We start from the raw sequence: 12,898 nt of genomic DNA, 5'->3' as shown, positions 1-12,898 counted from the left end.
ATCATGAGAATTGATGATGACGATAATTCTGTTTATATGATGATGACGATAATTCTGTTTATATGATGATAACATTGATTACAGTACTTATTTGTTGTTATAGGAGTTTCAAATGCAAGACCAGTTACCACTATTAATCTATTCATTCATACATTCATTTACTCATTGGCTTCTGCAACTCTTTCATGAACAAAATTTTATACAGAAAATACTTTCATCTACATTATGTGTATATGCTGTCGATCATGTCGAGATGGAGAAAAACAAAATAAACTTGAACTTGAACTTGATCTCAGACAAAATACAATGAAATTAAAGGCACAATTTGAATTCGTGGTACAAATTAGAATCATCAATCAGGCCTATCATAATCAATGAGCAATGTGAGCTGTATTTTCTATCATGGAATATGGGGTTGCAGGGGTTGAAAAGTAAAGCTTGAAAGCGTGACGATCCTGGAAGAAATCTTTAATATTGATACTGCCTTTGCAACCGCGCGTTTGGCCTCTTATGCCACGTCATAACATTTACTTTTCATAGAAATGGTTATTTCTAAAGTAAGAAAAAGCTTACGTCTGCAGTCTATATGACATGCGTCACTTGTCCTTTCTTCGATTATTTCCCTGAGAATGAGAGCGAGAAATCATACAGGATTACCAGTTTGAATGTGTCATTGTTCGTCATGTGGTGATCTGCACACTCTTCAAACATTGTTATCTCGTTTCATAACCAAGTAAGCCTATAAATCAAGGGAAAACAATTAAAGAACTTAAAATTTTCATTACGCAGTGTTTCTTTTTTCACACTTCATAACTTCTCTAAAATGACATCTTGAACATGTTGAAGCCAGGTAATCCCCAAACTCTGTTTTCCCCTGAGCAATGTACGTATTGCTTAACGCTAATATCCGACGTGTTTCTCGTTATTATGCAGAGGTCAAATTGGACCAAATATCGTGGACAGCAGGTTGCGTCTCAAGAGCAAAAGTGCATTTCCAAGGGGTCACACGTGACCCGTTTTGTCCTTGACCTCTTCACTGGGTCGGAAATCGGGTCATTTGGCCGCGGGCGCAGTTTTGTCATATTTCTTTCAGCGCGGGCCGTGTTTCTTTTTCGGAGTAGGCGAAATTTGTCTTGTATTCTTCCGCGAGCTGAAGCCCACTGGCGGTCTAGTCTTGTTAAACAGACCAATAGTTGCAATTGATGAATGAATAAATAAAAAAAGAAAATCGACAGGACGATGAGAGAATTATGAGACACCTTCCGGTGTGTAACATTCATTGTTGTGCTAGCTATGGATTAGTCGGCGAGCTGCGATGTCGAGAAGCTTTATTTGGAGGGAAATTTTGCTTCAAAGGGCAAACAAACTGATTGGACACAATCAAGTTCAAGTTCAAGTTGTTTTATTTCATCTCCAACAAATTGATACAATGAAATATTTGGATATAGACATAATGACACGAAATCAGTACATCAATGTAGTAAACATAATAACATAACAAATAATAAAGAAAGAGGGAATTGTTAATTAATCTTGATGGTAAACTCCGCAGCAAAGTTGCTGGAAATGGAGGGGACTAAAATAAAGCTGCAGAGCTTGCAGTATGCAGTCCCTTCATTAAAAAAAGAAAAAAAAAATCAAATTGCAAAATAAAAAAAGAAATCCGGGCAAAATGCATATATATATATATATATATATATATATATATATATATATATATATATATATATAGACCAATAGATTAGCGGAGATATGGGCAAACTCGGAGAGTGTAACGTAAATGAGAGATTGCTTCTTGGATTTTCACTTTTTACATTTGTCTTGTAAACAGTAATCCGGAAAGAAGTTTGGTGTTTGCCGTTTCGTCAGGAACAGACGATTACAAGTACAAAAGAAAATGCAGTGTCGTAGAAGAGTCATGACAAATATGCGCTTTTTACAAAAAAAAAAAAGACGATAACTTTTCGTTTTACCCAGACAAACATTAGTACACGAGGAATATTACGCAAGCTGTATAGTAGTGACCAATAAATCTATCCTATACATTATCACCTGAACGCTATATGTGTGATAAATTAGCAGAATTCGAATGGTGTCAATTTTGTCGATATCTTTTCGATCTATTTTGACCGAAAATTTTCTGCCTATGTTCGACAGATGATTTTTTTTCTCTCTCTCTCGGGGTACATTCTCGTCTAATTATATCAGAATCACCTTTGTATGGTTAGAATGGAAGGAGGGAACATTATATCTAGATTTATATTTCATACAACAGTCATCATACAGGATAACTATTCTCCACCTCCACGTTGTGTGATGGCGACTGGACTAAGAGGCTACGATCGAGGCATACATCAGCAGGCGGTATTCGTTTGAACGTTCCGACAATATACCACACCAGCTCATAACACAAACACAGCAAAGAACGACGACGAGGATGAGGATGAGGATGATGATGATGATGATGATGATGATGATGATGATGACAGCGTGGTGGCAGGATGATGACAATTGATGTCGATGACGTGGAAGAAGAAGGACGGATGGAAATTTTCATAATGATGATGACAAGTATGGGCCTACACGTTGTCTGTTGATAATCTTATTGTCATAGCAAAGTGTCTAAAGTCAATACATTTTTCATACAGAAAGTACACAGAGCTGTTTCACTAAGTTCTAAAATCAAGTGTAAGTTCAATTCCACTCATCTTAGGGACAATGTTTGGATCAATCAGTCCTTAGAAGTTTGGAAGTGTTTCACATTTTGGAACAATTTCATCTTGCTCCCACTTTGCCACGTTCATCACCTTGCTACGAATACAAGTTGAATGTCTATGTGTCCTTCCCAACTAGATCTGATCTGAATCTGTCCCAACTTTGGGTTCATCGTTTGGCTTGATATAATTCCCATATTCGTGAAACAGGGCTTAGGTGTGTAGGTTTTTGTAAATTGATTATCGAAGTGCTATAGTTTTGTTTTGTTTTGTTTTGTTTTGTTTTGTTTTGTTTTTGCCGCGAAGACTATAGGAGATGATCCTAAGAATTCATGATACCCACTTGCGACAGTGCATGACGACTGGTCAGTTCATGATGCGATAAAAGACGAATTTCGTATAGTAGGAGGACAATAAAGAACTTTATAACTTTTTGACAACCATTGTATCAAAGTACAGTAATGTTAACATTTTTGTTCCCCAACACCGCTGGTAAGAGTTTCTTTTCTATATATCAAAACCATTAACTTTTTCTTCTATCACTACCACATGTTACTCGTTGTAACAGATTATAATATCATTGTGGAATCTGTAGTATAACAGTATAACAGTACATCGTGCTGAAATAATTGGAGGCCCTATGAGCTGAAAAATCAAACCATGATATGAAACAAAGTTTTGTTGTTATCAGTCACTAATGTTCTTAGCTACTTGTTTCATTTATTTATTCATCTTATTCATTTTATTACTTCTTTATCTAAGTATTAATTTGCATGTACATAATACGAGTATGCATTAATCAATAATTCCCATAATTATCGATTCAGGTATGAGAGGGGGCCTTTTGCACTCTGCGAAGCCACCAAGACGTGTCGAGGAACTGTAATAAATTTGGGCTTCAGTCCACCACGCGTACACTCCAGCATCAAACTGATGGTATCTTTGCTCATAAAGACGGACCCGGAGCAGACCGAAATAGCCGTCATTTCGCCGGGGGCGCTGGGCCTCGTTACTGTATACTCCGCAGCTCGAAATGACGACTTTTGTTACAGTCCATTGTCCCAACAACTTGTCCAGCACTGTGTCGGCTATAACACGCCCACTTCTTAGGCTGAAAGCAATTGTAACGCTCTGATATATGTGGTGTCTGAACTATAGAGCACTGACTTTATTCAGACTCTCTTCACTATTTCATTCTATGCAAAACACGGAAAAATAATACACGACAATAATACTTGAGAGTTTAGTTGCATAGCAGCTGGTTAAGCGCCATTTCCATCACCAGATAGAGATAAAACGTTGCCAGTATTACCAGTAATACCACACTTATTGCATATCAAGGAATATTCTTGAAGTTGTGGTTAAAAATATCCCAAAATTCCTTACTATTTTTTTTTTTGTTCCTTGGAAGGTTTCATCACAAATATCCCAAACTGACGAGTGTGGAATTAACTCGTTTTGTGATTAAACTCTTCATTTCCTAGACTTAACTTCCAGCCACTCGATGACGTAAGCAACCGACTTTGATAAACCCTTTCTATGCCAGGTACTTTGGACAGTGTGTACAATGCTATAGGGTCCGCTGTGCCAGTCAGCACTCAAAGCACACAAAAGGTTAATTCACTATTATTCGATCTGTGCAGTCTGTTTTCAAAGCCAAACTTAAAACTGTGGTCTCTGGTTCCTATTAAAGTGCCTTCCGTTTAGAATTAGAAAACCAGCCGTTATTATATATTCTTTGATAGTGGAAAATTTCAACAATTTGTAAGTCTTCACTTTTGCCGTTTGTCGTTATCGAGCTCAGGCAAAATGTGGGACTTGGATTGTGACAATATTCTCTTTGTGACTTCAAACCAAGTCCCCCCCCCCCCTCCTTCTTCTCTCCCGTAATCATGTTCGTATTTGTGCACGCCAAAGCTTGTTTAGTTGGTCCTAGTTTGAAGGTATGACACCGTTCTGCCACGAAAAAATCGTCCATTTTTGTGGCGGAGAGGAAGTGGTGGTATAGAGCGTCCAAGACGGCAGATTTTCTGGCAGAACACAAAGGTTAATACTCCTGCCCGTCTTCCGATCGATAACTCATATGGCGGGGTATTACCTTGTCACTCCACGGACCAGAGGGGGAGGGGGAGTGGGGAGGGGGACCCCACAATCCGCCCCGTTTGGTGCCTTGACCGAGTACAACCTAACCCAGTGTGGAGTAAATTGAAAGTTGTTGTGTACTTTTGCCTGGTTTTCTTCGATCATCTGAGAAGACAGTGACACGTGCATGTGAAACGTGGAATCTCGCTGCGATTTTTCTCTCCAGTTCTTTTTCCCTTATTCGTGTAAGTACCGGAAGTTTGAGGAAAACTGTTCTTTATTCAAAGCTTGCACCCAGCTTACATTACTAGAAGCATCTGATCAAAAGAGAGTCATACGTGTGGTTCAGTCACGAGTTTGTGTGAAAGTCTATTATAATTCATGCAATTTGATTCTGTTCAATATAATATTCGACCTTATCTTACATCAAAATATACATACACATAATAACAGATAATAAGATAAAATTTGCTTCATTTGTTGTAAGGCTCAGAGAGAAATTCCATACAATAATCAGTAGTCCAGGATCGAAACACTTTGTAGCGAAAAAAAAAAAATCTACTACATTTAACCATTGACTATAGGAGTTGTTTCAAGTTCTTCAACCCGTAAACACGGTCAAAAATAGTTCCAGTACGTCAGGCTTTCTTATTTTTCATCACGAATTTAGCGAAGACATTCAAGATTACTTTTGTCCTTGAGCTAAAAGTTCGCACTCTGTTTTTAGAAAAACTTTTTGATCACCTACATAGCTAACAAATATTGCCTCAGGCCATAAGACAGTTCGTAATTAGCTCATGTACGCATTTCCCAAATGATCTTTTCTTTTCCTTTCTCAGCTGTTTAGGAAATTCACTCATTTTCAGACCAACAATAGTTACAACGCATAGGCTTGCTAGTCGTCAAAATTTATGTAGCTTATGTTCAATCATAGAATTATCCCGAATTGACCGGGTGACGAGAATGTCCCACACTTCGGGGAAGCATCCAGTTCATCGTTCCACGAACTTTTTCTCACATTATTGTGCAAAAATTGGGTATTGATTTTGCTGTTGCCAGGTGGATGTGCTGGAAACACCATTTGTAAGAATTGCATGGATAATCATTACAACACAGATGATTACCTCAGAGAATTTAGAAACCAACATGCCTGTTATCACAAATCGACCTTTCGAATCCCTGTGCAACATGTCTATATCTCGACACATGGTGGCGCTAATTTCTCCAATTGCACACAAGCTTCTCCCGTTGTGAGTACGGTTCCATGACATCATTTTGCTCCTGCGGCAATTATTGCTCCCATCAAATATCGGCACGCTTAATAGCAAAACATAAGTTTTACCCACATATCCTAACCCTTATCCTAATCCTCACGTTAAACTAAACCTAAAACCCTATCACAACCCTAACTCTGATTCTTTGGAGAAAATAAGACCGGAGCATTTGTCGCGTCACCTCTCATTGAGACATGATTCGTTCCGAAGTGATTATACCACGAGCATTACATTTCTAAAGGCATAGCAGGATTTTTCCACTTAGCACTCTAGGTCGCAGTGATTTACCTCGAAAAGCTGTTGGTAGTTTTGAGTTAATGAGTAACCACAAAAATGCCAACAGCATAACTTCTAGCTCTTCAATGATTTCCTGGAATTGGCAACGGTAGCCAATTGTACCTTGAGGTTTCAACATGAAAAATAACATTTACACAAATAACTGTTAGTGTTATGATTTCGAAAATATTTTTCTCATTAATTTAGCACAATGAAAGATTGACATTTTGCATAAGCGGGACCACATATTGAAATATGCATATCTTCACACAAACTTTAGTTGTTGGGGCTTTCTTTTTTTCACTAGAGTTCATCTCGACGCTGCTGACTTGTTCCTGCCTCTCCGCTTTGTGCAAAGTGCGGCGACGAACCACGCGAAAGGTTGTCGTTTTGCTTCGCCATAGTGGAATCAAATGGATTGCTCAGCACCTCCTCCTCCTCCTCCTCTTCCTCGGGCTCTGTACACCGACAGGCGGCGCCCTGCGCCTTGGGATACAGTTCGCATCCGGGATCTATGATGATTACTCCGACCAACCCCATCGCGGAATCGCAAGCTGTCAGAAGATAATGACATACGAAAGGGAAACAACAACTGAACTTTAAATTGTTGAGTATCATAGAGCAAGAGTATTATATTTGCGTGCTTGAAGTATTAGGAAATGATAACACGGTATCCTGATTGAAGTGATCACATCCTCAAACTAATAACCTAAGTATCTAGAGTACATCAGTGCGATCATCAATAACATAATTATTATAAACTCACATGAGGCATAATTATATGCACCGTTTGCAAGCGTCATGTATGATAAATTATGCACACCACATAATTGATATGAAACAACAATTTCATTGAAGTCTATAGTGATCAAAGTTGCATCGTTTGTTCATACGTAACTCGCGGGCCCTAACAGGAAAAGCTTGCAATCTGCATTCTCCTAAATTTTATCGACGATTTTGTTATCATTATTATTTTTTTTTGCAAATCATTTCTTTATGCGTAGATACCTTATTGATTCATCTAACATGCTGTTTTGGTGTTCTTTTTCATACTCGCGTTTGAGCCATTTTCCATACTGTACATAAAAAAATAAGCTACTCGGTATCATCGATTACATTATTTTAAACAATAATAATATTGAAGCAACAAAAAGAGAAAAAAAAAACCACCTAAGAACCTAGGAATGTTATTTGTAGTCACTCTTCACTTGTCACTTAAATATATCTAAATAAGATACGAATGTCACAGGGAAGGTTATTGTCTTTGAATAGTAACAAAAAACAAAACAAAACAGAACGAACAAACAAAAACCAAGGCATCAGTAGCCGGCATCAAAAGCTTGTCATTCATTGATCCGTCCCTGTCATGAGTTTGGTTTTTTCTTTAGATATCAGACTTTTGCTCAAGATTGTAATTGGTTCATAATGACTCTTCTCGACCAAATGTTTTGAAAATGTTTAAACCTTTTAACTCTAGAAATGCTTAAACTAGTTATCACGTTTCTGTCAGGTCATTATGTCTAGATAGATTCTGATGTCTAAATTGGTGTGATACGCATACAGTTGTAATGTCAGTCTTTGTTTTTTGTCTGTTGTTTAATGTACAGGTGCATTATATATATTGTGTATGTAATTACTTTAACTATACCTTGTTTGTTATTCTTCCATGCCCCCAGGTGAGGCCATTCAGGAATAAAGTTAATTGTCATTGTCATTGCCATTGTCATTGTATATCCGTTTTAGTTAGGCGATTTTGGTTTCAAAAAGACATAATCAGCCGGAGTATAAATAGGGGGCCTACCCGAATGACTTTATAGTGTGCGAGGTGTGTGATTTTGACGTCCAGTTTGATGTGCTATATTGGACCCCATTAATGGTAACTATGATTGTTGTGATGGTGGCTTGACTGCTTCTGATTGACTATTCGTGTCTAATTAATTAAGTCTCGGGATAATTTTTATCGCAGAAGTCATCTTGCCATCATTAATAGCTCCGAATTGCACTGCATTTCTTAGTATTTTTTTCTTCTTACAGATTAGATGGAAATGGTCCATTTCATCATATTATCCGCACACAATCAGAAAGAAAACGACAAAACTTTGACGGTTTGAGAGAAAAACAGGCAAACAAGACCTTGGATCTTCTCAATTTCGTTACCAGTCGAAGAATAATGATTGTGGATTTTGCAATTAAGGGGCTTTGGAAAATCTGCGTATGACATGATAACAATTGTTATATAATATAAACAGCAAAGGGCTCGAGGGAAAGTTTTTTTTTCTTGTTTACTCTACCTTATGAAACTATCATAATTGATATTGTAAACTGTGTTATTAAAAAGGTAAAGCACAACGAAAATAACTAGGGATTCTGAGAACGGATTGATCAAAATGAGATTCTGATGTGGTCTTGATCCCCCATCAACCGAATCAGTCTCACCTTGTTTCACCGACTCGGAACCGATGCGCCCCGCCTCCACCAGCTCTTCGCATAGGCTGGCCATGCACTGGCCGAACTCCATGTCACACAGCATTCGCTCTCGCTTGCACGTATGGTAGCACCGTTCGTGGTTGGCACAACATTTCGACGCACCGGCAATACGATCCCACTATATAATATGAAAATGTTGGAGTCAGAGAGTCATAATGATACAGTCAAACCTGCATTAGCGATCACCTTCCGTATATGACCACTAGAAAAAATCCCTTTGGGATTAAATCCATGTTAAACATGTTAAAGATCCTGTCTAAGTAGCGGCCACCTTTTTTTACTCCCTTGGCTGGGCGCTATAGACGGGTTTGACCCTTTCATGAATATAAGCATACATACATGATAAACTTGACATTGGTAAACGTCTTTGAATCTAAAGTAGAGTCATAGGCCAGTACTCAGTATATCTAACTGATTGTATGAAATGAATGGGATTTCTGCTGATGTTTAAGTACACATACCAAATTTTGCTGAAATCCCGTCGAAGAAAAATTTGACTCATTTTATAGTGGGACTATTTTCTCTCCCGTATAAGCCATGAATCAAACAAATAAAAACTTTGTCAAACACTTCTCTTGCCTATCTTACCTGTTAACATAGATGTTTACAATACATCAGTGCCTTTAGATTTAAGGGGGATGTATGTTCTCTTCACCTATACTCGCTTGTTGAGGATAATTTTGGTTTATTCGTTCATCCCCCTTACAATGCCCTTATCTCTAAAGAGTTGTTCTGTTTTGTGCGTCCGTGAAGAACATGACATGCACTCCTCCAGAAACTGTTCATCAAACGATTGCGTTGTATTCACCATAGTAATATTCTCTGTTATCGCTTACTTATTCGTCTATTACAAGGAGTAATGTGACATTTTCATAATTCTTTGAAATATCTATATTCTCCGAAGGCATCACGCAGCCACTCACCGTTTTGTCGTATTTCCTGCAGTTCTTGAACTCGGGCATTTTGAAATCGGGGCTCTTTGTCTGCACCAAACCTTTTTTGTTTTGTTACAAACAAAACAAAATAAAACAGTAAAAAAGAGGAAACAACACTGCTACATGATTTATTGAAGACACACCCATCTGAGAAATAAAAAACCCAAATGATGGCTACACAGCAGCGACTTCAAATGAACGGAAATCGAGATGTAAAAGAGGGACCTTTCCGTGACAGTTTATAGTTCCATCCCCGGTTCATGTTGACGGCAATGTTGTCGCTTCTCCCATGCTGTTGAAATGACTTTGCTTTTGGTTTATACTTAGGTCAACAGGGAGCAGGGAACAGGGAGATGTGTACTTTGAGTAATTAAATGTAATGTCAGACGGTAGAGCTGTATCCGTTCTAACCTACACCAATTCGAACCAATGATAAAGAAATACTGACTCATTTTGCCAAGTTTGTAACACGCATTTAGAGCCAATACCCCTTACCCTCCCCCTCCTAAAGTGATCCCAACTAATCACCGAACTCCACTAGATTCCGAATTGACATCCTGGACATGGTGAACCAAACGTCGACTGTTATAAGTGGGCATTCTTGCAATGCTACAATAGCCATATGAGATCACAATGTCATGTAGATCGATGATAAAGTGGAAATAGCCTCTCATTAACGACATTATTCAACGAATTGTGTACTCTCTAGATCTGTTGACGGATATTGTGATACTGTATGCCTTCTCTGTGCTTTGCAAATTTCAAGATCAACGTCGAACAAGCATGGGGACCATGTCACTTTACAATAATCCCCGTAGAAAATAGATATTCCTTTTTAATAAAACACAAAAACACATAAAGAAGAGAGACAAGACAATACGGTCACTGGTAAAATAAGATTTCACCGCCCATAACAGACACACCTACCTTCGGGACAAGCGAAGTCACACTTTGTCATGGGCGGATTTTCCTCGTCAATCTCCTCCTCCTCCTCCTCCTCCTCGGGATTACGCTTTCCCCAGTTGGGATCTTCGGCCTTTAACTTCTCGATGTCCTTCATGATTTTGTGGGTCAGTTTGTCTGTGAGATGGTGGAAGTCGTCCGCTTTCATCGTATTCGGTCGTTTGTGGCGCGTCGACGTCCCGGCCTTGTGGGGACCGGCTGCGATAGCCAAACCTTGTTGAAGTAGTGGAACGAGCAGCAGACAGAATATTGCGCCTTCAAGGGATGTCCAACTGGTCGCCATGGTTATCAAGATGCTCTGCGAGTTCAATCTTTAAAAATGGCTACACCTTCTTCCCTTGTCCGGGAGCGTATAGGAATAACTAAAGGGGAAAAATGGTGGCGTAAATTACATTTCCCGGCCTTGAGCAATAAATGGTATGACAATCTTTCTGCGTTAAGTTAACTGCACTCTTCCGCAGTTGGAAAGATATCGCTTGTGACATTAACAATCGCCGAGTGTATATTTCTCCTGGAGACAGAGCCTATGACACCAATAAAAGCAGTAACTGACACTGACTGCATGTCAAACAGATATGCATTTGTCTGTAGATTTCCTATGATCTCAGCACTGTTTCGACTGGGAAACATCATGTACACGTGTCACTATGTGAATATACGGAAGCGCAATATATTCCTCGGGTTGTTGAAAAGAAACACCAGAGTGAGCGATATTTTCAAAGTGGGGAAAAATTGCGCTCCATTCATGATCAATGACCCGTCGAGTAAAGAATACATGTATTGTATATATTGTTTGAACAATCATCTTACATTTGTACCTCAATTCTTCGCGCAAGGCGAGCGCTGCATTTAATTTCCCACAAGTTAATTTAGATTAGATTTGACTTGAACCGAGTGATCGTGTCTATAGTGGACAAGCAGGACAATGACGCAATGGTAAATGGCTTTGGAGATGTTGTAAAATTTGCTTTCTTTCAATTTACATGATATTCAGACTGCCCCCTAACTCACTGACAAAAATGAAAAGCGTTTTGTGATCAGGCTAACTGCATGATCAAAGTCCACGTCCAGATGCACACACAAATTGCTACAAGGATGACAAGCCAAATGAATATTCAATACTTAGTGAAACGATGTTGACACCTTACCTCACGAAAACATTAAACGATTTCCTCAATCAGATGTTCTCATTTCAGTTCAGTTTCAGTTGTATTTCATACATGTGCATTTTTTTCCTGAGGTTGATACATGACCTACAACCGGTTCTGGTAGGCGCAATGACCTTTATTCAAACAATGAATTAGACAATCTAGTAAACTGTATTGCAGTAGTACTGAAATTGATGCAAGATGCCAGGAAAGATTTGTTTGATTCACTAAAAATTAAGGGGAAAAAATCATGTTTAAGTTGACTTTAATTAATGGAGCGAATTGAGACACACAGATCGTTCAAAAGTTTCATAAAAATTGGCTATGAAATCCTAAAGTTGAAGAATTATAGTTAGCTCCTTATGGCACAGAGCTATCGGTCGTATCCACACACACAAATGAATAAAAGCTCCATGGTCTATCCACACTATGAAGCAAAGAGTTGTCATACGCATAGGCGCCGGAAGTGGGGGGGCAGGGGGGGCGGCCGCCCCCCCCCCCCCCAATCCAAAAAGTGGGGGGGCAAAACGCAATTTTGCCCCCCCCAAAAAGCCCCCCTCCCCCCCAAAAAAAAATAATAGTAATAAAAATAAATGAATAAACAAAGAAAAATAAAATACTCTCTAAAAAATTTCGAGTGAATAATTCACTCCTCGGAAGGAGTGAATAAAATTTCACTCAATTAAGAGTGACTTTCACTCGTTGTCGAGTGAATTTCACTCTTGTAACGAGTGAAATTTGTGTGAAACCCATTCGCCGAGTGAATTCCGAGTGAAAATTAAGCCGAGTGAATTCCGAGTGAATACATAATTAAACGCATTTGGCTAGGCCAATAGAAATTGAGAATTCCCCTGTCATGTGTTTACTCTAAGCCAATCACCAGCCGCAATTTCCCCTGGCTTGGGCGCGAGCAGGTTTACCTGAACAGCGACGCGTCGCCTAGCTAGCTGTGCGTGGACTGTGTGCAATTGCGTACTGTGTGCTAGCTGTGCGTGTATTATGCATAGGATCACAAATTT

At 38.9% G+C, this 12,898-nt stretch overlaps 1 protein-coding gene across 1 annotated transcript; it reads right to left on the bottom strand.

The window, feature by feature from the left end:
• Positions 1 to 6,649: 6,649 nt before the first annotated feature.
• LOC139728343 (group XIIA secretory phospholipase A2-like) lies at positions 6,650 to 9,962 on the bottom strand. The gene is made up of 3 exons (XM_071639287.1): positions 9,757 to 9,962; positions 8,783 to 8,951; positions 6,650 to 6,900 (listed from the first exon to the last, which is right to left on the bottom strand). Exons 1-3 carry the CDS (start codon positions 9,793 to 9,795, stop codon positions 6,650 to 6,652), a joined length of 459 nt encoding a protein of 152 aa, XP_071495388.1. The 5' UTR covers positions 9,796 to 9,962.
• Between the last annotated feature and the right edge of the window lie 2,936 nt (positions 9,963 to 12,898).

The sequence above is a fragment of the Diadema antillarum genome, unplaced genomic scaffold (assembly GCF_040938485.1).
Source record: "Diadema antillarum isolate AM-2024a unplaced genomic scaffold, OU_Dant_1.0 seq00000173_RagTag, whole genome shotgun sequence".
Lineage (NCBI taxonomy): Eukaryota > Metazoa > Echinodermata > Echinoidea > Diadematoida > Diadematidae > Diadema > Diadema antillarum.
The sequence above is the reverse complement of the archived record's forward strand: the minus strand, read 5'-3'. Positions and strand labels throughout refer to the sequence as shown.